We start from the raw sequence: 27615 nt of genomic DNA, 5'->3' as shown, positions 1-27615 counted from the left end.
TTCTTTAAAAAATGGGAGATTATGAAAGTAATAGAGATAGTGCTCTTATCTAGTGAATATTCATGTTTCAAATCTACGGAGCACCAAAAAAATAAATAAACAATAATTACAGAATCAAAAATCTATTGTTTAGAAACGGAACAGAAAAATTAAAATTTAAATTTTTATTAGGAAACATACTACAGAAAAAATCAGTAAATGTTGCTTTCATTTAGTCTCCCAAGAGATAAAAACAAAAAGTTAGAAGACGTGCTTTATTTCAAATTTATAATAATATTTGCGAATTCAATGTAAGTATTTAATAATAAACTAAAGGAAACTTTTCTGTTTAAATTACACAAATGTTTGTGGTATGAAATAAATAGTGCTGAATAATTATTGTGGTAAGATTTTGGCAAACAAAATGGACGTTTCTTCAATACTTAATGTCAATCTTTGAAAATATTAATTTGTAAAAATTTGTAAACACTTGAGAGATTATAAAAGCAGAACTAACACCTGGCGTCTAGTAAAAACGGATGTTTTCAATCTATAGTTCTTATCACATTTGTTGCATTGGAATATTTTGAAATTATCCGTTTCAAAATCATTTTTAACAAAGAAGTAGATTTTGATAGAAAGCCCTTATGTATGATGGCATTATGTGTGTAGAAAGTTCTCTTCTTGTGGAGATTATTGATTATGTTAACTCAGTTATTTCTTGAAGTTCTTTTGTTACTAACACGAGTACTATATTTGATATACATATACATATAATTAATCAACATTATTGAATTATTGAACAATATTATTTCTTAACATTAATATTAGCTGCTTCAAATACAGCAGAAATATCGGGTGTTTTCTAAATTTCACCTCGTAGTATGCCTTGAAGAGTCGATTGTGAACGCACCACTCGTGTAAAATGTAAGATTTAAACATCTGATCCGTGATCCGTAACGTGTATAGTCCGTTCACAATTGACTAAAGGTGAAATTTAAAGAAACACAAGATACTATACGTATAACAACATATTATTAGCACATGTGGCAATATCATTTAGAATTAAGGAACCTTCTGTAGCAAACTGTGCAGCTTTCTGATCGGTACACTGTCCAATAGATACCTTCAAATCTTCATACAGATCTGCGGCTCTTTGCATTTCAACTCCAATTTTTTGAGGGATCTCAACAATTGCTAGCTCAATTTTGGTCGCAATTGGTGAAATACACAAGAAGTCGCCACGGCACAAATCTATCTCAAAGTAAAACCGACGAGCGTCATTCATCGTGGTATCTATTCTGTATATGGCATCATTTTGAATTATCGTCAGTTCTTTATTAGCGAAAGCTAGGCAGTCGTGTAAACTGGCGCTAATGTTTTCCGGTAACTGGTTAAGAAGGGGTTCGTTAGTTTCAAGGCAGATGTCAATATTTTGACCGGCTGATTGGGCCAAGTCTTTAATAATCGTCAGTTGTCCATTGAGAGTTTCATATTCTTGTTGAATCGATAATTTTGCTTCAGTTATTGAGTCATCACGGGAATAATAGACCTCTCTCACTAAATCGTCAATGGCACGAAGAGAGGAACGGATAACACCTCGCACTATATATTCAAGTTCTTCTACTTGAGCTCTCACTTCATCTTCTAAATCGTAAGGAGTGATTTTAGACTCAGTGTCTTCCAATGCACCTGCATTGGTCTAAAATTAAAGAGTTGGACAGTTGGTTAGAGAGGTGATATTTTAGAAGTTGTGAAAACTTACCAGAGAAAAAAGAACAATGCTGTAGAGAATAACGAACATTTTGCTGGATAAACATGAACTAAGTCTTATGATTTAAAGCCTGTAAATTAAGTTACATTTCGCAGATCATCCTATCTTGGGATTAAAATATTTTTGATAAAAGGAAATAAAACTCAAAACATGTAGAAGAGTATACAACTTACTTTGACTTGTACATTTATTTATTTACGGTTGTTTACAGGTCTATAATGGTTGATATAAGAAGTAAGGAATAAAAGTCGCTACGCTCGTGCCTAATAAAACTCGTGACTAAAAAGGGGTTTATGTACCTTGTTGCATAATATACTATTATTTACGCGAATCTATTTTCGAACAATATTGGGTGATTCAAAATGATTGTGGCCAAGTATGGCAACTATGTACGAAAATTTATGTGGCAACTGTGTGAGTGGGGTAGAGTTGACATTTGTATGACATTTCATAAGCGTGCATTTGATTTTTTCAATTCCATTACATATTGATTTGACAACTTACAAAATTGCGCGACTATGAACTGTCAAGGAAATGTCAACTCTACCCTACTCACATAGTTGCCACATAGTTGCCATACTTGGCCACAATCATTTTGAATCACCCAAATGTAGTATATTTAGCCAACCTCACAAAATATTCATTAATTCCTGTAAACACTTGAGAGATTATAAAAACAACAGAAAGAGAGCTCGCGTCTAGTGAGTATCAATTTTTAAGTCTGTATATCTTAAAATAGACATATATTTTTAATCTTTTTTCTGTTATTTTAAGAATCATGAAGTTCAATAAATTTTTAAATTTAAAATTTTCTGGAAAAATCGATATTTTACGTGCATCGAATAAGACTTTGTCAGTGAAGAAAAAACAAATATTTGGTAATTCGCGTGAACGAAAGCTTTGCCTTGCTCTCTCGTACTGTAAATAACTATGATAAAAAAAGAAAATGAAAAATACGTATAAGAATGCACAAAAATCACATAACCTGTAGATTTATTACTTATTTGGATCAGTTTTGTTCACGTTTCATGATCAAAAAAATTATTATATAAGTGTTTGATTTGAAAGTAGTGGATCTAGTCGATGCCCAAAAACATTATTTCTCTTGAGTACATGACAATAATTTTCTTATGTTTGTACTTTGGAAGTATGATGTAGGAACTGCTATTAATAGTAGTTGAGTAAGGTAAGATCACTTTCATCGAAATCATCATGATGATTAAGAGATCGAAATCAAACAATTCTAGAACTGGATTTAATTCATTTACATCTGAGTAAATAAGACTAACGGATTATTATTATTCAAGTTTCATAAAATTTCATTATCAGATATGAAAAGTACCACTCAAATTTGTCTGTTTGTTACATTATTATTTTAAATATTTTTGATCAATATTTTGACATAGGTAAGTTTTTTGTTATTGTCTGATAAAATCAGCTTCCGAAGATTACTTGGTGTCGACTATATAAAAACTCGCTTACTCGCTGCTGTTAGTCAACAAAATAACAATGGCAAAATTAGTTGTTTTCTTGTGTGCTCTTTTGGCGGTAAGTACCTCAAAACACCTCACTCTTTAGCACTTCACACGTTTGCTTTAGGTATCTCACGGCAAATTGCTAACACCACGTGATTTGGCTGATGAAGCTGAAAAACAACTAAATGAACTGAAAAACATTGTTCAAGGTGACATCTTGGTTGCTCACGATAATCTTTAAAGTTTGGAAACTGCATTTACGACATATTCTGACAACATTCTTAAAAATGGTGCCATCGAAATTCAACAAGAATCTGAAGCAATTGACGGACAATTGACGACGATTAAGGATCTTGCTCACTCTGCTGGTAAAGATGTGTCTTCTTGTACTGATATTCGTGAAGAAGTACTTGACAGACTGCCCGACAGTTACGTCGCGGCTATGGGTGACTGCATTCGTACCATTAATTATCAAGCTCAACAAATCTTAAGTAGTTCTACATACATTGTGGATATTATAATTAACAAAGTCTACAATCTTGAATCCCAGCTGGCCCAATGTAGAGGAGATATCTTGTGTATTTCGCCTTTGGTTACTGAGATTTCACTCTCTAAGATACGTTTGCCACAGAACATTAAAACTGAAGTCCAAGCTGCTGAGAGTATTTTGACCACTTTGAGGTTGTCTACGCAAGGGTGTTCAGATGACAGAGTAGCAGAATACACATCAGAAGCAAACTCGATTCTTGGTGACATAACTGCTTGCGTCGACAGGATTATAGGCTGAAACTTATCTTAGATATGTAATGTGTAGTTATATAAATTTGTTTGTATATACATTATATTGTTTCAATACATTTGTGTTTTTATATTATTTAATTGAAGTTCTACCTTTGGAAGGGTTTACAATAAAATAAAAACCATTCAACGACATTATATTTAACGAGAAATCTTGATTAGTCGCAACAAAAGGTACAAATAAATGAGTGAATTTAAAAAATGACTTTTGGTGGAGGTTGACTAAAGTTTTGAGTGAATGACAATAATTGACTTGCGACCGTGCGATTGCAATTTGACTAATCGATAAATAACTAAGCTGAATAAATACATAATTTTATGAACATGAACAGTATTAAAAGAATTTAAGTTGCGAACTATGTGATCCTGGTAAGATTTGAATTGGTAGACACAGGCGGAGTCTCCCCAACAGCGAGGGCTCCAAGGAACGAAAATGTTTTTTTGGCCTCCTGTGATGGAAACTTTGCAAATACGCACTGTTCACGTCACATGAGATTTTGTTTTTACGGCAACTGTGCGACGGTGAATTTTTCTTACATACTATGCGCCAAAGTAAATAATCCTTGTTTTTAAACTTTAGAACGGTAGAAGAAATAGGTACACAATTTTAAATTAATGAAGCTGAGTTTTAGGAGAACAATATGTATACATTTTGAATTCAAATAGTTTTAGAAAATAAAATCGAAAAGATATTAAAATAGAAGCGTTATTTGTCGGTTATACCTTACATTTGACAATTCTTGGATGCGTTCCATTAAAATTCGAAAAGTAGTAATTGTTTTTAACATTGTAAATTAAAAAACGTTGGCCAAAAAGCTTTATACATACCTTGTGTGTGAAACATTTTGCAACGCTCAGTTTATGAAATACTCCGCTGCGCGTCGTGTTTCACATTAAACTTCGCGCTGCAAAGTGTAACTTCCCACACTCGATTGTAAATAGCTATTAAAACTATTTTAGAAAAGCTCGTGAGAACGAGTTTCCCCAATCGTTAAATGTAAATAATTTACCTTGTAATTTTACAACACGTGGACAGGCAAATGACTGCTGTCGGTACTGAACGTATATTTGGGGATTTTAAATTTAATTCGAAACAGATAAAGTATATAATTCATGTCAGTTCAGACTTACCTGGGTCAGTTTTGTTTACTTCTGATAATCATAAAACAAAATATTATGTAATTTTTTGATTTGCAAGTAGTCGATCTAGTCGATGCCCAAAAACATTATTTGTCTTGAGTACATTACAATAATTTTCTTATGTTTGAACTTTGGAAGTATGATATAGGAACTGCTATTAATAATAGTTGAGTAAGGTAAGATCACTTTCATCGAAATCATCATGATGATTATTATGTACGGCGCCAAAATGGAATCAGAGACGCCTTATTTCGTGGAAGGGTGCGTTGTCAGGACACTTGGTACCGCCACCACCCGATTCTGTCGTACCTGGACGATCTCTATAAAACCCAATGTTCAGGGACAAAACTCTCTCACTCTAAAGACTTAATTTCAAATCGTACGACCAACAGGTCCTTTGTTCACGTTTTAATTTTGTTTAAATTTGTTGTAAATAAGTTGTTGTACCAATATACCAAAAACAACACAGTGTGTATTTAATTCCGAACACGGAACCCCAAACGTGTCTGGAGGAAACCCCCAGACTAGACCGGCGTCGGAAACATCCGCTACCGAACAATAATTAAGAGATAGAAATCAAACAATTCTGGAAGTGGATTTAATTCATTTACATCTGGGTAAATAAGACTAACGGATTATTATCCAAGTTTCTTAAAATTTCATCATCAGACAGGAAAAGTACCACTCAAATTTGTTTGTTTGTTGCATTATTATTTTAAATATTTTTGATCAATATTTTGACATAGGTAAGTTTTTTGTTATTGTCTGATAAAATCAGCTTCCGGAGATTGCTTGGTGTCGAATATATAAAAACTCGCTTACTCGCTGCTGTTAGTCAACAAAATAACAATGGCAAAATTAGTTGTTTTCTTGTGTGCTTTTTTGGCGGTAAGTACTGAAAACACCTCACTCTTTAGCCCTTCACACGTTTGCTTTAGGTATCCAACGGCAAATTGCTAACACCACGTGATTTGGCTGATGAAGCTGAAAAACAACTAGAAGAACTGAGAAACATTGTTCAAGGTGACATCTTGGTTGCTCACGATGATCTTCAAAGTTTGGAAACTGCATTTAAGACATATTCTGACAACATTCTTAAAAATGGTGCCATCGAAATTCAACAAGAATCTGAAGCAGTTGACGGACAATTGACGACGATTAAGGATCTTGCTCACTCTGCTGGTAAAGATGTGTCTTATTGTACTGATATTCGTGAAGAAGTACTTAAAAGACTGCCCGGGAATTACATCGCGGCTATGGGTGACTGCATTCGTAACATTAATAATCAAGCTCAACAAATTTTATATAGCTCTTCATACATTGTGGATATTTCAATTAATACAGTCTACAATCTTGAATACCAGCTGCGCCAATGTAGAGGAGATATCTTGTGTATTTCGCCTTTGGTTACTGAGATTTCACTCTCTAAGATACGCTTGCCACAGAACATTAAAACTGAAGTCCAAGCTGTTGAGAGTACTTTGACCACTTTGAGGTTGTCTACGCAAGGGTGTTCAGATGACACAGTAGCAGAATACACATCAGAAGCAAACTCGATTCTTCGTGACATAACTGCCTGCGTTGACAGGATTATAGGCTGAAACTTATCTTAGATATGTAATGTGAAGTAATATAAATTTGTTTTTCTAATTTTGACATATAAAGTGACACTTTTCAAAATTAATTGATGTTTGGAAACGGCACACTTTTCGTAACTGGTTACGAAAAGTAAAATCTTTCCTAACTGGTTAGGAAAAATTTATTGTATCACCAGTTGACACTGTCATATTTTTTGTTTTTAAGCAAAATAACCGTGCCTACTTACCTACTTGATATTTTAACACAATAATAATTTATTATTAATGAAATTCATTACTTCGTTTAACGTTTGAAGAAAATTTTTTTTTGGCAAAATTAGAAAAAATCTTGTATGTAACACGTTTGGAAATGCAATTTTGTGTAACTCGTGTGATTTTGCGGGATCTCGCTGCGCTCGTCCCGCAAATATTCCACTCGTTACACAAAATAACGCATTTCCTAACTGGTTACATAAATAGCTATTGTATATACATTATATTGGTTCAATACATTTGTGTTTTTATATTATTTAATTTAAGTTCTACTTTTGGAAGGGTTTACAATGAAATAAAAACGATGGAATACACTTCAACGACATTATATTTAACGAGAAATCTTGATTAGTCCCAACAAAAGGTATAAATAAATGAGTGAATTTAAAAAATGACTTTTGGTGGAAGTTGACTAAAGTTTTGAGTAAATGATAATTTACTTGCGACCGTGAGATTGCAATTTGAGTAATCGATAAATAACTAAGCTGAATAAATACATAATTTTATGAACATGAACAGTATTAGAAGAATTTAAGATGCGAACTATGTGGTCCTGTTAAGATTTGAATTGGTAAACACTGGCGGAGTCTCCTCGACAGCGAGGGCTCCAAGGAACAAAAATATTTTTTTGGCCTCCTGTGATGGAAACTTTGCAAATACGCAGTGTTCACGTCACATGAGACTTTGTTTTTACCGCAATTGTGCAACGGTGAATCTTTCCCACATACTATGCCGCAAAGTAAATAATCCTTGTTTTTAAACTTTAGAACCGTAGAAGAAATAGGTACACAATTTTAAATTAATGAAGCTGAGTTTCAGGAGAACAATATGTATACATTTTGAATTCAATTAGTTTTAGAAAATAAAATCGAAAAGATATTAAAATAGAAGCGCCATCTGTCGGTTCTACCTTACATTTGACAATTCTTGGATGCGTTCCATTAAAATTCGAAAAGTAGTGATTGTTTTTAACATTTTAAATTAAAAAACGTTGGCCAAAAAGCTTTATACATACCTTGTGTGTGAAACATTTTGGAACGCTCAGTTAATGAAATACTCCGCTGCGCGTCGTGTTTCACATTAAACTTCGCGCTGCAAAATGTAACTTCCCACACTAGATTGTAAATAGCTATTAAAACTATTTTAGAAAAGGTCGCGAGAACGAGTTTCCCCAATCGTTAAATGTAAATAATAATTTACCTTGTAATTTTACAACACGTGGAGACGGAAATGACTGCTGTCGTTACTGAACGTATACTTGGGGCTTTTAAATTTAATTCGAATGCAGGTAAACAGATAAAGTATATAATTTATGCCAGTTCAGACTTACCTGGGTCAGTTTTGTTTACTTTTGATAATCATAAAAAAATATTATGTAATTTTTTGATTTGCAAGTAGTGGATCTAGTCGATGCCCAAAAACATTATTTCTCTTGAGTACATGACAATGATTTTCTTATGTTTGAACTTTGAAAGTAATGATATAGGAACTGCAATTAATAATAGTTGAGTGACTAAGGTAAGATCACTTTCATCGAAATCATCATGATGATTATTATGTACGGCGCCAAAATGGAATCAGAGACGCCTTATTTCGTGGAAGGGTGCGTTGTCAGGACACTTAGTACCGCCACCACCCGATTCTGTCCTACCTGGACGATCTCTATAAAACCCAATGTTCAGGGACAAAACTCTCTTACTCTAAAGACTTAATTTCAAATCGTACGACCAACAGGTCCTTTGTTCACGTTTTAATTTTGTTTAAATTTGTTGTAAATAAGTTGTTGTACCAGTATACCAAAAAAATCACAGTGTATATTTAATTCCGAACACGGAACCCCAAACGTGTCTGGAGGAAACCCCCAGACTAGACCGGCGTCGGAAACATCCGCTACCGAACAATGATTAAGAGATAGAAATCAAACAATTCTGGAAGTGGATTTAATTCATTTACATCTGAGTAAATATGACTAACGGATTATTATCCAAAAGTACCACTCAAATTTGTCTGTTTGTTACATTATTATTTTAAATATTTTTGATCAATATTTTGACATAGGTAAGTTTTTTGTTATTGTCTGATAAAATCAGGCTTTCGGAGATTGCTTGGTGTCGACTATATAAAAGCTCGTTTACTCGCTGCTGTTAGTCAACAAAATAACAATGGCAAAATTAGTTGCTTTCTTGTGTGCTCTTTTGGCGGTAAGTACCTGAACACACCTCACTCTTTAGCACTTCACACGTTTGCTTTAGGTATCCCACGGCAAATTGCTAACACCACGTGATTTGGCTGATGAAGCTGAAAAACAACTAAATGAACTGAAAAACATTGTTAAAGGTGACATTTTGGTTGCTCACGATGATCTTCAAAGTTTGGAAACTGCATTTACGACATATTCTGACAACATTCTTAAAAATGGTGCCATCGAAATTCAACAAGAATCTGAAGCAGTTGGCGGACAATTGACGACGATTAAGGATCTTGCTCACTCTGCTGGTAAAGATGTGTCTTCTTGTACTGATATTCGTGAAGAAGTGCTCGGAAGACTGCCCGAGCGTTACGTCGCGGCTATGGGTGACTGCATTGGTACCATTCATAATGAAGCTCAAAGAATCTTAGATAGCTCTACATACATTGTGGATATTTCAATTAACAAAGTCAACGAACTTGAATTCCAGCTACAGCAATGTAGAGGAGAAATCTTGTGTATTTCGCCTTTGGTTACTGAGATTTCACTCTCTAAGATACGCTTGCCACAGAACATTAAAACTGAAGTCCAAGCTGCTGAGAGTATTTTGACCACTTTGAGGTTGTCTACGCAAGGGTGTTCAGATGACAGAGTAGCAGAATACACATCAGAAGCAAACTCGATTCTTGGTGACATAACTGCTTGCGTCGACAGGATTATAGGCTGAAACTTATCTTAGATATGTAATGTATTGTTATATAAATTTGTTAGTATATACATTATATTGCTTCAATAAATTTGTGTTTTTATATTATTTAATTTTAGTTCCACCTTTGGAAGGGTTTACAATGAAATAAAATCGACATTATATTTAACGAGAAATCGTAATTAGTCTCAACAAAAGATATAAATAAATGAGTGAATTTAAAAAATGACTTTTGGTGGAGGTTGACTAAAGTTTTCAGTGAATGACAATTGACTTGCGACCGTGAGATTGCAGTTAGACTGATCAATAAACAACTAAGTTGAATAAATACATAATTTTATGAACATGAACAGTATTAAACAAATTTGAGTTGCGAACGATGTGATCCTGTTAAGATTTGTTTTGGTAGACACTGGCGGAGTCTCCCCGACAGCGAGGGCTCCAAAGAACGAAAATGTTTTAAAAACTATTTTAGAAAAGGTCGCGAGAACGAGTTTCCCCAATCGTAAAATGTAAATAATTTACCTTGTAATTTTACAACACGTGGACACGCAAAGGACTGCTGTCGGTACTGAACGTATACTTGGGGATTTTAAATTTAATTCGAAAGCAGGTAAACAGATAAACTATATAATTTATGCCAGTTCAGACTTACCTGAGTCAGTTTTGTTTACTTCTGATAATCATAAAAAAATGATTATATAATTTTTTGGATTTGCAAGTGGTGGATCTAGTCGATACCCAAAACATTATTTCTCTTGAGTTCATGATAATAATTTTCTTATGTTTGAACTTTGGAAGTATGATATAGGAACTGCTATTAATAGTAGTTGAGTAAGGTAAGATCACTTTCATCGAAATCATCATGATGATTAAGAGATAGAAATCAAACAATTCTAGAAGTGGATTTAATTCATTTACATTTGAGTAAATAAGACTAAGGGATTATTATCCAAGTTTCTTAAAATTTCATCATCAGATATGAAAAGTACCACTTAAATTTGTCTGTTTGTTACATTATTATTTAAAATATTTTTTATCAATATTTTGACATAAGTTTTTTGTTATTGTTTGATAAAATCAGCTTCTGAAGATTGATTGCTGTCGACTATATAAAAACTCGCTTACTCGCTGCTGTTAGTCAACAAAATAACAATGGCAAAATCAGTTGTTTTCTTGTGTGCTCTTTTGGCGGTAAGTACCTGAAAACACCTCAGTCTTTAGCACTTCACACGTTTGCTTTAGGTATCCCACGGCAAATTGCTAACACCACGTGATTTGGCTGATGAAGCTGAAGAACAACTAGACGAACTGAAAAGCATTGTTCAAGGTGACATCTTGGTTGCTCACAATGATCTTCAAACTTTGCACACTGACTTTTTGACATATTCTGAGAACATTGCTGAAAATGGTGCCATAGAAATTCAACAAGAATTTGAAGCAGTTGACGGACAATTGACTACGATTAAGGATCTTGCTCACTCTGCTGGAAAAGATGTGTCTTCTTGTACTAATATTCGTGAAGAAGTACTCGGAAGACTGCCCGGGAGATACATCGAGGCTATGGGTGACTGCATTGGTAACATTATTAATGAAGCTCAAAGAATGTTAGAAAGCTCTAAATACATTGTGGATATTTCAATTAACAAAGTCCACGAACTTGATTTCCAGCTGCGCCAATGTAGAGGAGATATCTTGTGTATTTCACCTTTGGTTACTGAGATTTCACTCTCTAAGATACGTTTGCCACAGAACATTAAAACTGAAGTCCAAGCTGCTCAGAGTACTTTGACCACTTTGAAGTTGTCTACGCAAGGGTGTTCAGATGACAGAGTGGCAGAATATACATCAGAAGCAAACTCGATTCTTGGTGACATAACTGCTTGCGTCGACAGGATTATAGGCTGAAACTTATCTTAGATAATGTGTAGTTACATAAATTTACAATGAAATAAAAACAATGGAATACACTTCAATGACATTATATTTAACGAGAAATTGTGATTAGTCCCAACAAATGGTATAAATAAAGTTTTGAGTGAATAACAATTGACTTGCGACCGTGAGATTGCAATTTGACTAATCGATAAATAACTAAGCTGAATAATAGTGATTTAAGATATAAGTGTAAAAAGTTATCCTTTATTGCACGAACTGGTTTAAAATACGACCGAGGTACGAGGGAGTATTTTAAAAGATGTGAGTGCAACAACGGAACTTTTTACACGTATGTCTTACAACATTTTATCTACGATCGTGAGATCATCACACCGGTTTCAACATAAATTTGTATAAAATAATTCATTGGTTCAATATTTCATGAATAACCAAAGTCGTTCGAGAACCACGTCGTTTAGCAACCTGAACAATGTTTCCAACAAATTCGATTGTTGTATTCTGACAGTTCTGTGTCATAAAAGGGAGAAATCGTGCTCTAAAACTTTTAGAGAACGATTCCGTCAGTTTCTCTAAACGTCATCTTTGACAACGATTTTTAGTGCAAAAAGTGCCCACTTTTTACGCGATCGTAGATAAATACATAATTTTAGGAACATGAACAGTATTAAAAGAATTTGAGATGCGAACTATGTGATCCTGTTAAGATTTGAGTTGGTAGACACTGGCGGAGTCTCCCCGACAGCGAGGACTCCAAGGAACGCAAATGTTTTTAAAGATCATATATTGCGATAAAGAATAAAGATAAATAAGTGAAATATTTTAAATATACTTTTTGTTGTAATCGAATTCTCAAGGAAAATAATTTATATTTACTTTAGTGCAAGAAAAGAACTAAGAATGTCAGTGAAATTAAATCTTGACTAAAAATAAATTAGAAGAATTATATAAATAATTTATCTTGTAATTTTACAACACATGGACACGCAAATGACTGCTGTCGGTACTGAACGTATACTTGGGGATTTTAAATTTAATTCGAAACCAGGTAAACAGATAAACTATATAATTTATGCCAGTCCAGACTTACCTGGGTCAGTTTTGTTTACTTCCGATAGTTATAAAAAATTATGATGTAATTTTTTGATTTGCAAGTAGTGGATCTAGTCGATGCCCAAAAACATTATTTCTCTTGAGTACATGACAATAATTTTTTTATGCTTAGACTTTGGAAGTATGATATAGAAACTGCTATTAATAATATGTAGTTGAGTAAGGTAAGATCACTTTCATCGAAATCATCATGATAATTAAGAGATAGAAATCAAAGAATTCTAGAAGTGGATTTAATTCATTTACATCTGAGTAAATAAGACTAACGGATTATTATCCAAGTTTCTCAAAATTTCAGCATCAGATGTGAAAAGTACCTCTCAAATTTGTCTGTTTGTTACATTATCATTTTATATATTTTTTATCAATATTTTGACATAAGTTTTTTGTTATTGTCTGATAAAATCAGCTTCTGAAGATTGATTGCTGTCGACTATATAAATACTCCCTTACTCGCTTACTCGCTTACTCGCTGCTGTTAGTCAACAAAATAACAATGGCAAAATTAGTTGTTTTCTTGTGTGCTCTTTTGGCGGTAAGTACCTCAAAACACCTCACTCTTTAGCACTTCACACGTTTGCTTTAGTTATCCCACGGCAAATTACTAACACCACGTGATTTGGCTGATGAAGCTGAAGAACAACTAGATGAACTGAAAAATATTGTTCAAGGTGACATCTTGGTTGCTCACTCTGATCTTCAAAGTTTGCAAACTGCATTTATGACATATTCTGACAACATTCTTAAAAATGGTGCCATCGAAATTCAACAAGAAGCTGAAGCAGTTGACGGACAATTGACTACGATTAAGGATCTTGCTCACTCTGCTGGTAAAGATGTGTCTTCTTGTACTAATATTCGTGAAGAAGTACTCGGAAGACTGCCCGAGAGATACATCGAGGCTATGGGTGACTGCATTGGTACCATTAATAATGAAGCTCAAAGAATCTTAGAAAGCTCTAAATACATTGTGGATGTTTCAATTAACAAAGTCCACGAACTTGAATTCCAGCTGCGCCAATGTAGAGGAGATATCTTGTGTATTTCACCTTTGGTTACTGAGATTTCACTTTCTAAGATACGCTTGCCACAGAACATTAAAACTGAAGTCCAAGCTGCTGAGAGTACTTTGACCACTTTGAGGTTGTCTACGCAAGGGTGTTCAGATGACAGAGTAGCAGAATACACATCAGAAGCAAACTCGATTCTTGGTGACATAACTGCTTGCGTCGACAGGATTATAGGCTGAAACTTATCTTAGATATGTAATGTATAGTTATATACATTTCTTTGTATATACATTATATTGCTTTTCCGTTGACCGCTTGTTAATTTCAATATTAATGAATTATTTTGTCTAAAATATAGTGTATTAATCGACCTCATGAATACACTATTTTTCATTAATCAATGATTTTTGCGAAATTAAATCTTGAGTAAAACTAAATTAGAGGAATTATATAAATAATTTACCTTGTAATTTTACAACACGTGGATACGCAAATGACTGCTGTCGGTACTGAACTTACTTGGGGATTTTAAATTTAATTCGAAAGCAGGTAAACAGATAAACTATATAATTGATGCCAGTCCAGACTCACCTGGGTCTGTTTTGTTTACTTCTAATAATTATAAAAAATTGTTATGTAATTTTTTGATTTGCAAATAGTGGATCTAGTGGATGCCCAAAAACATTATTTATCTTGAGTACATGACAATAATTTTCTTATGTTTGGACTTTGGAAGTATGATATAGGAACTGCCATTAATAGTAGTTGAGTAAGGTAAGATCACTTTCATCGAAATCGAAAAATAAGAGATAGAAATCAAACAATTCTAGAAGTTGATTTAATTAATTTACATCTGAGTATATAAGACTAACGGATTATTATCCAAGTTTCTTAAATTTTCATCATCAGATATCAGATATCAGATATCAAATTTGTCTGTTTGTTACATTATTATTTTAAATATTTTTAAATAAGTGTTTTGTTATTGTCTGATAAAATCAGCTTTTGAAGATTGATGGCTGTCGACTATATAAAAACGCATCTTTTACTCGCTGCTGTTAGTCAACAAAATAACAATGGCAAAATTAGTTGTTTTCTTGTGTGCTCTTTTCGCGGTAAGTACCTGAAAACACCTCACTCTTTAGCACTTCACACGTTTAGTGGAGTAAAATCGGACTGAAATTATGACTTTTAGTGATTCCAAGGCATAACTAAATGAGACCTATACTATCTTGTAGAGGACATTTTGGGGCATAAGGAATGGTCATCTACAACTTTTTTTAATAGGACCGAACTTTGAAAACGGCCTTTATACGTAGTTGAGGTGTAGTCCGAAAAACTACGTTTCTCGTAACATTTAACGCTGTGTTAATTCAACTATTGAAGCTATAATTATGATTTTCTGTATATTTGTAGTAAAAAGTACAGCGCTTCCAATAGTGAATCGGACATTTTGCAAATATCGATAGTTTTGAAAAAAATAATTAATAAATTTAGATTAATCAAAAATGCGCATCGTAAACTTCACTACGACTTTTGGGGAAGGTTGACTAAAGCTTTGAGTGAATGACAATTAACTTGCGATTGCAATTTGACTAATCGATAAATAACTAATGGCCGGTTGCACCGCACTTTTAATCCAGTGATTAACGTTAAGTATTATTTAATTTGACAAGTTTGTTTGCACCGCACTTTAAATAACCTTTAATCTTTGTTTAGTAAAGAAGCCAAAATTGGCGAATTAACCCTTAAATAGAGTTTATGTAATGTCATTAATGTCAACATGGAAGATTTTGATGATTTCTTGGAGATCATCGATTTTGGTTTTCGACGGTTTCAGTTCACAAGGTCTGACCGTTTTCATGAACTGGATAAATTTAGATTTTATTCGAGGTTCAATCTCACAAAAGCAAGTGTTTTACATTTTTTTTATTTTAATTGAAGAGGAAATAGAATTTCCTGCTGATACGTAAGTTGTTGTAAGATATTTCGCAATTGTTTAACAAAAGCACATTTTACTTTAATTTTATTTACTTCTAATTCCGCTAGTTCCAATGTAGCATGACAGTCAAACTCATTTGGAAGTCCTTGTATCGTTTTTTTGTTAACGATGCTCAAAATCAATTCACCACTTGAATTCCCTTTATTTTTCTTTATGGATCCTCCACCAGTCTTGTGTGTTTCCTTTTTTTTTGGCAGCCGTTTTTCTTGTTTGTTGGACACACTTTAAAAAAAATCTGTATAGCGGCTTCCCGGGTTTTGACTACATATTAAAATGCTTAGCAATTTTTGGCTAATACTTACTTTTTTCCTCCGAACTAACCACGTGTGTTTTTTGATTCGCTATGATACTCTTGTACTTATGTTCTTATGTACAATACTCAAAAGAAGCGTCTTTTCCTCCGGGAAATTATTCGGACAGCGTTTTCTCTTCTTTTTTGCCTCGTTTTTCATCATTTTACAAAATGGAAATCGTTACTTTTCGAATTTCTCACAAATTGTTTACAATTTATTCTGACTCTTTCCACTTTTTCTTGAAATTGTCAACTTTGAAACAGTCAAATAGCAGCGCCTCTGACGGAGTTCTTCTTCCGTTGTCAAGGGCTTGCTTACAATTCGATTATTTTTGTTTAAATTAATTAATTAATCATGTTTACTTAAACAGACTTTAAAATATGCGGTGCAACGAAACAAATTTTAATACACCTTTAAATTTTAATCTCGTTTTAGTTAATACATGATTAACGAAAATGCGGTGCAACCGGCCATAAGCTGAATAAATACATAATTTTATGAACATGAACAGTATTAAAAGAATTTAAGATGCGATTTGAATTGGTAGACACTGGCGGAGTCTCCCCGATAGCGAGGACTCCAAGGAACGAAAATGTTTTTAAAACGATTTTAGAAAAGGTCGCGAGAACGAGTTTCCTCCATCGTTAAATGTAAAAAGATCATATATTGCGATAAAAAAATAAAGATAAACAAGTGAAATATTTTAGTGCAAGGAAAGAACTAAGAATGTCTGTGAAACTAAATCTTGACTAAAAATAAATTAGAAGAATTATATAAATAATGTATCTTGTAATTTTACAACACGTGGACATGCAAATGACTGCTCTTGGTACTGAACGTATACTTGGGGATTTTAAATTTAATTCGAAAGCAGGTAAACAGATAAACTCTATAATTTATGCCAGTTTTGGTTCAGTTTTGTTTATTTCTGATAGTCATAAAAAAATATTATGTAATTTTTTGATTTGCAATAGTGGATCTAATCGATGCCCAAAAACATTATATATTTTATAAGATGAAATGATAAATTTAAAGGAAATACGAATTAATAAAACTCATTCAATTGATATCAACTCTCCTGAGTGCATGACAACAACTTTGTAAGATTTGATGAAGTATGATATACGCACTGTTGCCAAGACTAGCTGAGTAAGGTAAGATCATTTCTATCGAAAGAGCAAAAATAATGATTAAGAGATAGAAATCAAAAAAAATCTAGAAATTTAGTTAATTCATCTGGGTAAATAAGACGAAGTGATTATTATCCAAGTTTTTTAAAATTCCGTCATCAGATATGAAGAATACCAATCAAATTTCACTCTGTTAGTTACATCATTATTTTGAATATTTTTTATCAGTATTTTGACATATATGTATATATGTTTTGCCATTGTCTGATGGATCAGCTTGGGAAAATTGATTGTTGTCGATTATATAAAAACTCCCTCTTAGTCGCTGTTGTTAGTCTCAAAATAACAATGGCAAAATTAGTTGTTTTTTTGTTGTGTGCTCTTTTGGGGGTAAGTACCTGAAAACACCTCACTCTTTAGCACTTCACACGTTTGTTTTAGGTATCACACAGCAAATTGATAAGACCGCGTGATTTGGCTGATGAAGCTCAAGAACAACTAGATGAACTGCAAAGCATTGTTCAAGGTGACATCATGGTTGCTCACGATGACCTTGAAACTTTGCAAACTGCATTTATGACATATTCTGACAACATTCTTAAACATGGTGTCATCGAAATTGGACAAGAATCTGAAGCAGTTGACCGACAATTGACAACGATTAAGGATCTTGCTCACTCTGCTGGTAAAGATGTGTCTTCTTGTACTGATATTCGTGAAGAAGTACTTGAAAGACTGCCCAATAGTTACATCGAGGCTATGCGTTCCTGTATTGGTACCATTGATAATGAAGTTCACAGAATCGTAGATAACTCTAAATACATTGTGGATATTTCAATTAATAAAGTCAACGAACTTGAATTCCAGCTGCGCCAATGTAGAGGAGATATCTTGTGTATTTCACCTTTGGTTACTGAGATCTCACTCTCCAAGATACGTTTGCCACAGAACATTAAAACTGAAGTCCAAACTGCTGAGAGTTCTTTGACCACTTTGAGGTTGTCTACGCGAGGGTGTTATGATGACAAAATAGCAGAATACACATCAGAAGCAAACTCGATTCTTAGTGACATAACTGCTTGCGTCGACAGGATTATAGACGCCTGAACTTATCTTAGATATGTAATGTCTAGTTTAAAATTTGTTTGTATATACATTATATTACTTTAATGAACTTGTGCTGTTCTATTAACATTATTTTGGAAATTCCGTTTTATAGAAGAGTAGGATGATAAAAATTATTTTTTTATGAGTTCTTCATAAACCTCATTAATGGGTGGCGTGGTTTCATTTTTTGCTCTCCGCCCGACCACAGCTAATTGAGAGAAGTGGACACTGGCGGAGTTTCCCCAGCAGCGAGGGCTCCAAGGAACGAATAATGAATGAAAATGTTTTTAAAACCATTTTAGAAAAGGTCGCCTTAGCTATAACGTGTTTCCCCAATTAAATGTAAAAAGATGACATTATCTTCGAATAAAGAATTTACAACATTTTTTTTTATAAGTGAAATCTTTTAAAGATACTTTTTGTTGTAATCGAATTCTTAAGGAAAATAATTTACCTTTACTTTAGTGCAAGAAAAGAACTAAGAATATCAGTGAAATTAAATACCGCGTCAGTTTTGTTTAGGTACTTTTGATAATGATAAAAAATATACATATACATATAATTTTTTGATTTGCATGTAGTGGATTTAGTCGATGTCCAAAAACATTCTTTGTAAGACTTAATGATAAATTTAAACGAAATACGAATTAATTCAAATCATTCAATTGATATCAACTCTCCTGATGGCATGGCAACAACTTTGTTATGTTTATACTTTGATGAAGTATGATATACGAGCTGTTTACTAAGACTAACTGAGCAAGCTAAGATCGCTTACGAGTATATGGAAAAAACAAAAATCATGATTAGGAGATTGAAATCAAATTCTAGAAATTTGTTAAATTCATTAACGTTTGGGTAAATAAGACGAACTGATTATTATCCAAGTTTTCTAAAATTTTATCATCAGATATCAAAAATACCAATCAACGTTGTCTCTGTTAGTTACATCATTAGTTTGAATATTTTTTATCAATATTTTGGCATTGTTTGATACATCAGTTTAGGAAAATTAATTGTTGTCGAGTATATAAAAACTCAACTATTACTCGCTGTTGTTAGTCACAAAATAACAATGGCAAATTTAGTTGTTTTCTTGTTGTTTGCTCTTTTGGGGGTAAGTACTGAAAACACCTCACTCATCAACACTTCACACGTTTGTTTTAGGTATCACACAGCAAATTGATAAGACCGCGTGATTTGGCTGATGAAGCTCAAGAACAACTAGATGAACTGCAAAGCATTGTTCTAGGTGACATCATTGTTGCTCACTATGATTTTCAAAGTTATCGTACTGCATTTACGACATATTCTGACAACACTCTTAAAAATGGTGCCATCGAAATTCAACAAGAATCTGAAGAAGTTGACGCACAATTGACTACGATTAAGGATCTGGTTCACTCTGCTGGTAAAGATGTGTCTTCTTGTATTGATATTCGTGAAGAAGTACTTGAAAGACTGCCCGAGAGTTACATCGTGCCTATGGGTGACTGCATTGGTACCATTAATAATGAAGCTCAAAGAATCTTAGATAGCTCTACATACATTGTGGATATTTCATTTAACAAAGTCAACGAACTTAAATTCCAGCTACAGCAATGTAGAGGAGATATCTTGTGTATTTCACCTTTGGTTACTGAGATTTCACTCTCTAAGATACGTTTGCCACAGAACATTACAACTGAAGTCCAAGCTGCTACGAGTATTTTGACCAGTTTAAAGTTGTCTACGCAAGGATGTTCAGATGACAAAGTGGCAGAATACACATCAGAAGCAAACTCGATTCTTGGTGACATAATTGCGTGCATCGACAGGATTATAGGCTGAAACTTATCTTGGATATGTAATGTGTAGTTATATAAATTTGTTTGTATATACTTACATTATGTTGCTTTAATAAATTTGTGTTTTTATGTTATTTAATTTAAGTTCTTCCTTTGGAAGGGTTTACAATGAAGTAAAAACGATGGAATACACTTTAGTGACATTATATTTAACGAGAAATCGTGATTGGTCCCAACAAAAGGTATAAACAAATGTGTGAATTTAAAAAATGATTTTTCGTGGAGGTTGACTAAAGTTTTGAGTGAATGACAATTGACTTGCGACCGTGAGATTGCAATTTGACTAATCTATAAATAACTAAGCTGAATAAATACATAATTTTATGAACATGAACAGTATTAAAAGAATTTGAGATGCGAACTATGTGATCCTGTTAAGATTTGAATTGTTAGACACTGGCGGAGTCTCCCCGACAGCGAGGACTCCAAGGAACGAAAATGTTTTTAAAACGATTTTAGAAAAGGTCGCGAGAACGAGTTTCCCCAATCGTTGAATATAAAAAGATCATATATTGTGACAAAGAATAAAGATAAATAAGTGAAATATTTTAAAGATACTTTTTGTTGCAATCGAATTCTCAAGGAAAATAATTTATATTTACTTTAGTGCAAGAAAAGTACTTAGAATGTCAATGAAATTAAATCTTGACTAAAAATAAATTGGAAGAATTATATAAATAATTTATCTTGTAATTTTACAACACATGGACACGTAAATGACTGCTCTTGGTACTGAACGTATGCTTGGGGATTTTAAATTTAATTCGAAACAGGTAAACAGATAAACTATATAATTTATGCCAGTCCAGACTTACCTGGGTCAGTTTTGTTTACTTCTGATACTCTGATAGTCATAAAACAATTCTTATGTAATTTTTTTGATTTGCAAGTAGTGGATCTAGTCGATGCCCAAAAACATTATACAGTGAGCGGCAAAAGTATGGAATAAATTCATTAAAAATTAAACAAAATTTTTTTCAAAAAAATCTTTGGACAGGTCAATTTTAGTTTATAAAAATACATATTTTAATACAAAACAAAATTCCAAGCAGTCATTTGTTTTTGAGTTATGACGTCATCGATAGTTTTTTTTAAATAGAAACCCCCTATTTTTTTTCTTGATTCCCTTTTAATTGTCTAAACACCAGTATAAAAATTTTGTTACCTTACATAAGGAAATTTTGAAAAAAAAAAAATAAAGTTGGAAAAAATAAATTTTATAACGAACAAAAATAAGTCAAAAACTGTGTTAGTAAGTACTTAAAATTATGGAATTAAATGTTCGAATTGCCATCCCCCAGCTTGTTGACAATAAGCAAGTTTATGAATAAATTCCCCCTGTTTTCGTTTGATCTAGTTTTATTTAAATGAGTCATTTTAGAAAACGTTTTGTAAAACAAATAACACATACGAATGAAATTGACAGTAACATTTGACTGTTTGATTTACCTACTTGATTTTTTTGTTCGTTATAAAATTAATTTTTTCCAATTTCATTATTTTTTTTCTCAAAAATTTTCTTATGCAAGATAACAATATTTGTATACTGTCATTTAGACAATTAAAAGAGCTATCAGAATCAAGAAAAAAAATGGGGGTTTCGCTTTAAAAAAACTATCGATGACATCATAACTCGAAAACGAATGACTGCTTGGAATTTTCTTTGGTACTAAAACATGTATTTTTATAAACTAAAATTGACTTGTCCAAAGTTTTTTTTGAAAAAAAAAAAAGTTTAATTTTTAAGGAATTTATTCCATACTTTTGCCGCTCACTGTATATTTTATAAGATGAAATGATAAATTTAAAGGAAATATGAATTAATTCAACTCATTCAATTGATATCAACTCTCCTGAGTACATGACAACAACTTTGTAAGGTTTGATGAAGTACGATATACGAACTGTTGCTAAGACCAGCTGAGTAAGGTAATATCACTTCTATCGAAAGAGCAAAAATGATGATTAAGAGATAGAAATAAAAAAAAATCTAGAAATTTAGTTAATTCATCTGGGTAAATAAGACGAACTGATTATTATCCAAGTTTTTTAAATTTCCGTCATCAGATATGAAGAATACCAATCAAATTTGTCTCTGTTAGTTACATCATTATTTTGAATATTTTTTATCAGTATTTTGACATATATTTTTTGCCATTGTCTGATAGATCAGCTTGGGAAAGTTGATTGTTGTCGACTATATAAAAACTCACCTCTTACTCGCTGTTGTTAGTCTCAAAATAACAATGGCAAACTTAGTTGTTTTCTTGTTGTGTGCTCTTTTGGGGGTAAGTACCTGAAAACACCTCACTCTTTAGCACTTGACACCTTTGCTTTAGGTATCACACGCCAAATTCATAAGACCGCGTGATTTGGCTGATGAAGCTCAAGAACAACTAGATGAACTGCAAAGCATTGTTCAAGGTGATATCATGGTTGCTCACGATGACCTTGAAACTTTGCAAACTGATTTTCTGACATATTCTGACGGCATTGTTAAAAATGGTGCCATCGAAATTCAACAAGAAACTGAAGCAATCGACTTACAATTATCTAATATTAAGGATCTTGCTCACTCTGAAGGTGTAGATGTTGATTCTTGTATTGATATTCGCGAGGAAGTACTTGACAGACTACCGGGAAGTTACATCGAGACCATGACTGAGTGCATTGGTACCGTTAGTACAGAAGCTCAAAGAATCTTAAGTGACTCTAAATACATTGTGGATATTTCAATTAACAAAGTCCACGATCTTGACTTCCAGCTGCGTCAGTGTAGAGGAGATCTCTTGTGTATTTCGCCGTTGGTTACTGAGATCTCACTCTCTAAGATACGCTTGCCACAGAACATTAAAACTGAGGTCCAGGCTGCTGACAGTACTTTGACCACTTTGAAGTTGTCTACGCAAGGGTGTTCAGATGACGGAGTAGCAGAGTACGCATCAGAAGCAGGCACGATTATTGAGGATATAGCTGCTTGCGTCGACAGAATTATAGATGGTTGAAACTTATCTTAGATATGTAAGAGTCATAAATTTGTTTGTATGTATATGCTTTATATTGTCTTAATAAATTTGTTGTTTTCCATTAACATTAGAAATTCCTTTTTCAAGAAGAGTTAGATGATAAAAATTATTTCTTTATTTGTATTCTGTACAGTGATATAATGTAAATATTTTATCATTAAGATTGTCTTCGAGAGTTTTCACGATCGATAATTTTAATTGAAAATTATTGACATATTTTTAGAATTGCAGTTTTATAAAATATTAGACAGAAGAAGTCTTGCTACTATGATAGGATATTTTGTCTTATTGTTTATTATAAAAAGGCAGCACGGCGTCGATGCCCGATTTATTTATCCATACGAATATTTCTGTTAAGTAAAGATAATTCCTTTGAAATGACTATTTTTTATATTATCTACCATTTTTCTACTCCTATACTTTAATTGATTTATTGGACATTTTCTTTCTGTAATTTAATGATATTCATTACGATACAAATTTTTCATTAAGATACAAGTTTATGTGACCAATTTCAAATATTGTCATGAGCATCTGACAGATCTAAAATATATCAATTGTGACAGTCCATAGTTTGTTTTTTCATTATTAGAGCTGGTCGTAGAAAAAATGGTGTATGCAACTAACATTTAATTGGTATTGAGACAACTCGTATTCATTATGACACTCGTCTACGGCTCGTGCCGTAATTCTCATACTCATGTCTAATGGATCATTAAGAGCTCGTTACATAATATACTATTATTGTGCTATACGCCCACTTATTACACGACATCCACATCGGAGTAAAGATATGAAGTAGTGAAGGAAAAACGGAACGCGATTTCCCTTCTCGAAAAACATTGCTTTGCTTCACTGATCGAATGCGGGCTGGACTTCGTCATTGCTACCAAGAGCAGTTTGTTTTTAATTTTTATCAGTATCCTTGGGATTATATCCGTTTCGTCGTTTGATCGGATTAGTCGTTGATATCTACTATAAAACCATCGGTTTTGTTTTTTAGTCAGTAAGAAATACAGACATGGCCCGAGGGATAATTTTTCTATTGTGTGTATTTTTGACGGTAAGTAAATTCACACAAACAAGCCTCCATAGTTTTAGTTTTTCAAAATAGGTCTCCAATGCCAAATTGGTCAAACCACGCGATTTGATTGAAGAGGTTGATCAAGAGCTAGAAGAACTGTCACGAATTATCCAAAGTGAAATTTTCGTCGCTCACAACAGGCTCCAGTTTGCTAGAACAGATTTTATAACTTACGACAGCAATGTTTTGAACACTGGTGCCATAGCTGTACAACAAGAAGCCGAAACACTCGTTGCTCAATTGAACACTATTAAAGACTTGGCCCATGCTGCTGGCCAAGACATTTCTTCGTGTACTAATGTACGCGAGGAAGAACTAGAAGATTTGCCTGGTCGTTACATTGAACAGATGAGCGAATGTATTGGTGTAGTCGAAAAGGAAGCTTTTGGAATTTTGGATGATGCTAAATATGTAATAGATATCTCAATGAACAAAGTTCACGAAATTGAATTTCATCTGAAACAGTGCAAAGGCGATCTTCTATGTATTTCTCCTTTGGTTACTGAGATTCAGCTGAACAGGGTTCGATTGCCCCAAAACATTAAGGCTGAAGTGCAAGCTGCTGAGAGTACTTTGAGCACTTTGGAACTGTCTACTCAAGCATGTTCAGAGGATAGAATAGCTGAGTATACGGTTGAGGGAAATGCGATTCTTCAGGATATAACTGCTTGTGTCGACAGAATTATAGGTTAAAACTTAGCATTTATTGTAGAACTGTAAAATAAAGCAACTTCCACTTAGAAAGTATATCTGTTTTAGGCACATTTGTTATTTGTTGCAATAATATTTGTTAACATCCTGTTAAAAACATCGTTTTTTAGAATATTTCAAGTGCATTGTTTACTATTTTGGTTAGATAATGATCGCGGCATCAACGCATAATTTTTTTAATGTTATTTCATTTATTATTATGAAGTAGTATCTGTATTCTTCCTGTTGTTAGTTTTATTTATCAATATTCTTACACAAGATCCGTTTCATTGTTTCCTTGGTCTATATAAAGTCAGATTTTGTTTTTTCCAATCAGTAAGAAAAGCTGTCATGGCTAAACAAATTATTTTTCTGTTGTGCGCCCTTCTAATGGTGAGTAAATCAAAATAGACAAGTGTCCAGGATCTCCTTTCTTTTCTTAATTAGGTTTGCAATGCCAAACGATTCGAACCTCGAGATTTGATTGACGAAGCTGAAAAACAACTAGAAGAGCTCCAAAAGATCGTCCAAGGCCAAATACTTGTAGCTCATGGTAACATTAAGTCTTTAGAGACGGATTTCCTTACCTACTCTAGCCACGTTCTGGAAACTGGTAGGATAGCCATACAGCAAGAAGCTGAAACAATTAATTCCGAACTGACCACTATTAAAAACTTGGGCGATGCTACTGACACAGATATTTCTTCTTGTCTTTATGATCGTGAAGATTTCCTCGAGCAAATGCCTGGTGATTACATTGAACGTATGAACGAATGCGTTCGCGTGATTGATGAAGAAGCTCTTGGAATTTTGGACAGTGCTAAATATATTGTTGATATTGCGATCAACAAAGTTCACGAACATGAAAATCAATTTCGTCAATGTGGAGGGAATCTTTTGTGTATTTCCCCTTTGCTTAATGAAATTCAACTGGACAAGATTAGATTGCCTCAAAACATTAAGACGGAAGTGCAAGCTGCTGATGGTCATTTGACTATTCTGAAGTTGTCCATAGAAAACTGTTCCGATCAGAATAGTTCAGAATACACCACAGAAGCAGGTTCCGTTATCGCACTTATCGCTGATTGTGTAGACCAAATGTTAGAGTAAAATTTTAATCTTTCTAACACGTGAAGTGATTTACTTGTAAAAAATATATAATATACTTGTATGTACATATATTTTTAATACAAAATAAATTTTTTTTTATGGATTGTCGATAAGAACAGTACCATGTCAATACCTACGAAACCTATTATTAAAGAGATTAAGTAACCTGATCTAAGGGATAAATTCTTAATTCGCATAATCTTGCATCAGAAGCTAATATCTGTTCTTAAAGTTTTATCGTTGTACTTGTTCAAGATTTTATTGCTTTATTGCCTAACTTTGGCCACTCTCTATAAAAGCCTCAGCCTCTACTTTTCCAATTAGTATCTAAATCTAACAATGAACAAACAAGTTTTTTTATTGCTATTGGCTTTCATAGCCAAACAAGTAAGTACGATATACCAATTTCGAAGGGTATTGTTGATTTTTATTGTTTAGGTTAATTCTACTGTACTAAAAGCTCCTCGCGATTTAGTCGACGAGGCTGAGAAACAACTAGAGGAGCTTAAGAGCACAGTACAAGGCCAGATCATAGTGGCCCACAATGACCTTCAAACCATCGAAATTGATTTCTTATCAAACAGTAACAATATTCTCCAAGTAGGTACAATTGCAATTCAGCAAGAACAAAGCACAGTTGATGGACAAATAACTCAAATTAAAGAGTTAGCCCATGCGGCTAATAAAGACATTTCATCTTGTACTGACATTCGAGAAGAGCTCCTGAGCAGATTGCCTGGAGAGTACAACGAGATGTTGAGGAATTGTATTTTTGGAAAGAACAGAGAAGAGGCGCAAATTGTGGCCGATGCCAAATACATCGTCGACGTCGCTGTCAATAAAGTTCACAACTTGGAATTCCAGTTTCGTCAATGCAGGGATGATCTTTTATGCATCTCACCCCTGATTACTGAGATTGAGTTGGATAAAATTCGTTTGCCCCAAAATATTAGGACTGAAGTCAACGCCGCACAGGCTCTATTGACCACACTAAAATTGTCAGTGGCACAATGCTCAGATCAGAATGTTTCAGAATACACGAGTGATGCAAATGCAATTCTTCAAGATATAATCAGCTGTACAGACAGAATTATTGGCTAGAATTTTGCAAAAGTAAATTATGAGTATTTTTTGTATCGTATTCCACAATAAAATCGTTATGTTTTTGTTCATTGAGTTTTTTTTATTACTAGTACATACAGTATTTACAAACCGACCAAAAAATGATCAGTTAACCTGGTTGGCCGATTAAATCAATTAATTGAATAAGAGATAGTACAGGGTCATTATACATTATTGTCCTATAGCAGTTGGCATTGAAAATCCACACAAATTTTGGATGTGCCGCCTGCTTCGCAACGTTGGACAAACTAGTATACAGATTTCCACTACCGCCA

The 27615-nt window shown here is 33.4% G+C and overlaps 8 protein-coding genes across 19 annotated transcripts in view; 7 read left to right on the top strand and 1 right to left on the bottom strand.

Annotated features, from left to right (window-relative positions):
* Nucleotides 1-27615, top strand: part of LOC138135799 (Kv channel-interacting protein 4) — a 200175-nt gene that overhangs the window by 87660 nt on the left and 84900 nt on the right. The gene's annotated exons all lie outside the window — the stretch shown is intronic.
* On the bottom strand, nucleotides 240-1888 carry LOC138136103 (uncharacterized). Its single transcript, XM_069055198.1, has 2 exons — nucleotides 1745-1888; nucleotides 240-1681 (listed from the first exon to the last, which is right to left on the bottom strand). The coding sequence occupies exons 1-2, from the start codon at nucleotides 1781-1783 to the stop codon at nucleotides 995-997; spliced, it is 726 nt and encodes a 241-aa protein (XP_068911299.1). The 5' UTR covers nucleotides 1784-1888; the 3' UTR covers nucleotides 240-994.
* On the top strand, nucleotides 3206-10015 carry LOC138136107 (uncharacterized). Of its 2 annotated transcripts, none has more exons than XM_069055204.1 (2): nucleotides 3206-3301; nucleotides 9269-10015. In XM_069055204.1, the coding sequence occupies exons 1-2, from the start codon at nucleotides 3263-3265 to the stop codon at nucleotides 9929-9931; spliced, it is 702 nt and encodes a 233-aa protein (XP_068911305.1). In that variant the 5' UTR covers nucleotides 3206-3262; the 3' UTR covers nucleotides 9932-10015. The 2 variants fall into 2 exon arrangements, with proteins under 2 accessions (XP_068911305.1, XP_068911304.1); XM_069055203.1 differs by lacking the exon at nucleotides 3206-3301 and adding an exon at nucleotides 9061-9217.
* On the top strand, nucleotides 5919-7255 carry LOC138136106 (uncharacterized). The gene is made up of 2 exons (XM_069055201.1): nucleotides 5919-6054; nucleotides 6105-7255. Exons 1-2 carry the CDS (start codon nucleotides 6016-6018, stop codon nucleotides 6765-6767), a joined length of 702 nt encoding a protein of 233 aa, XP_068911302.1. The 5' UTR covers nucleotides 5919-6015; the 3' UTR covers nucleotides 6768-7255.
* Nucleotides 10976-11880, top strand: LOC138136104 (uncharacterized). Its single transcript, XM_069055199.1, has 2 exons — nucleotides 10976-11104; nucleotides 11156-11880. The coding sequence occupies exons 1-2, from the start codon at nucleotides 11066-11068 to the stop codon at nucleotides 11816-11818; spliced, it is 702 nt and encodes a 233-aa protein (XP_068911300.1). The 5' UTR covers nucleotides 10976-11065; the 3' UTR covers nucleotides 11819-11880.
* LOC138136105 (uncharacterized) lies at nucleotides 13299-14240 on the top strand. The gene is made up of 2 exons (XM_069055200.1): nucleotides 13299-13454; nucleotides 13506-14240. Exons 1-2 carry the CDS (start codon nucleotides 13416-13418, stop codon nucleotides 14166-14168), a joined length of 702 nt encoding a protein of 233 aa, XP_068911301.1. The 5' UTR covers nucleotides 13299-13415; the 3' UTR covers nucleotides 14169-14240.
* LOC138136098 (uncharacterized) lies at nucleotides 14388-20382 on the top strand. Of its 5 annotated transcripts, none has more exons than XR_011161162.1 (5): nucleotides 14388-15044; nucleotides 15125-16874; nucleotides 16932-17744; nucleotides 17796-19578; nucleotides 19629-20382. XR_011161162.1 is itself a non-coding variant. In XM_069055190.1 (2 exons), exons 1-2 carry the CDS (start codon nucleotides 19537-19539, stop codon nucleotides 20289-20291), a joined length of 705 nt encoding a protein of 234 aa, XP_068911291.1. In that variant the 5' UTR covers nucleotides 19421-19536; the 3' UTR covers nucleotides 20292-20382. The 5 variants fall into 5 exon arrangements, 1 of the variants encoding a protein (XP_068911291.1); XR_011161163.1 differs by having other exon boundaries at nucleotides 15125-17098; nucleotides 17199-17744; XR_011161161.1 differs by having other exon boundaries at nucleotides 15125-17744.
* LOC138134926 (uncharacterized) lies at nucleotides 22440-27390 on the top strand. 2 transcript variants are annotated; one of them, XM_069053523.1, is made up of 5 exons: nucleotides 22440-22596; nucleotides 22648-24397; nucleotides 24449-25501; nucleotides 25556-26605; nucleotides 26657-27390. In XM_069053523.1, the coding sequence occupies exons 1-2, from the start codon at nucleotides 22555-22557 to the stop codon at nucleotides 23311-23313; spliced, it is 708 nt and encodes a 235-aa protein (XP_068909624.1). In that variant the 5' UTR covers nucleotides 22440-22554; the 3' UTR covers nucleotides 23314-24397; nucleotides 24449-25501; nucleotides 25556-26605; nucleotides 26657-27390. The 2 variants fall into 2 exon arrangements, with proteins under 2 accessions (XP_068909624.1, XP_068909623.1); XM_069053522.1 differs by lacking the exons at nucleotides 22440-22596; nucleotides 22648-24397; nucleotides 24449-25501 and having other exon boundaries at nucleotides 26455-26605.

The sequence above is a fragment of the Tenebrio molitor genome, chromosome 7, assembly GCF_963966145.1.
Source record: "Tenebrio molitor chromosome 7, icTenMoli1.1, whole genome shotgun sequence".
Taxonomy (NCBI): Eukaryota; Metazoa; Arthropoda; class Insecta; order Coleoptera; family Tenebrionidae; genus Tenebrio; species Tenebrio molitor.
The sequence above is the reverse complement of the archived record's forward strand: the minus strand, read 5'-3'. Positions and strand labels throughout refer to the sequence as shown.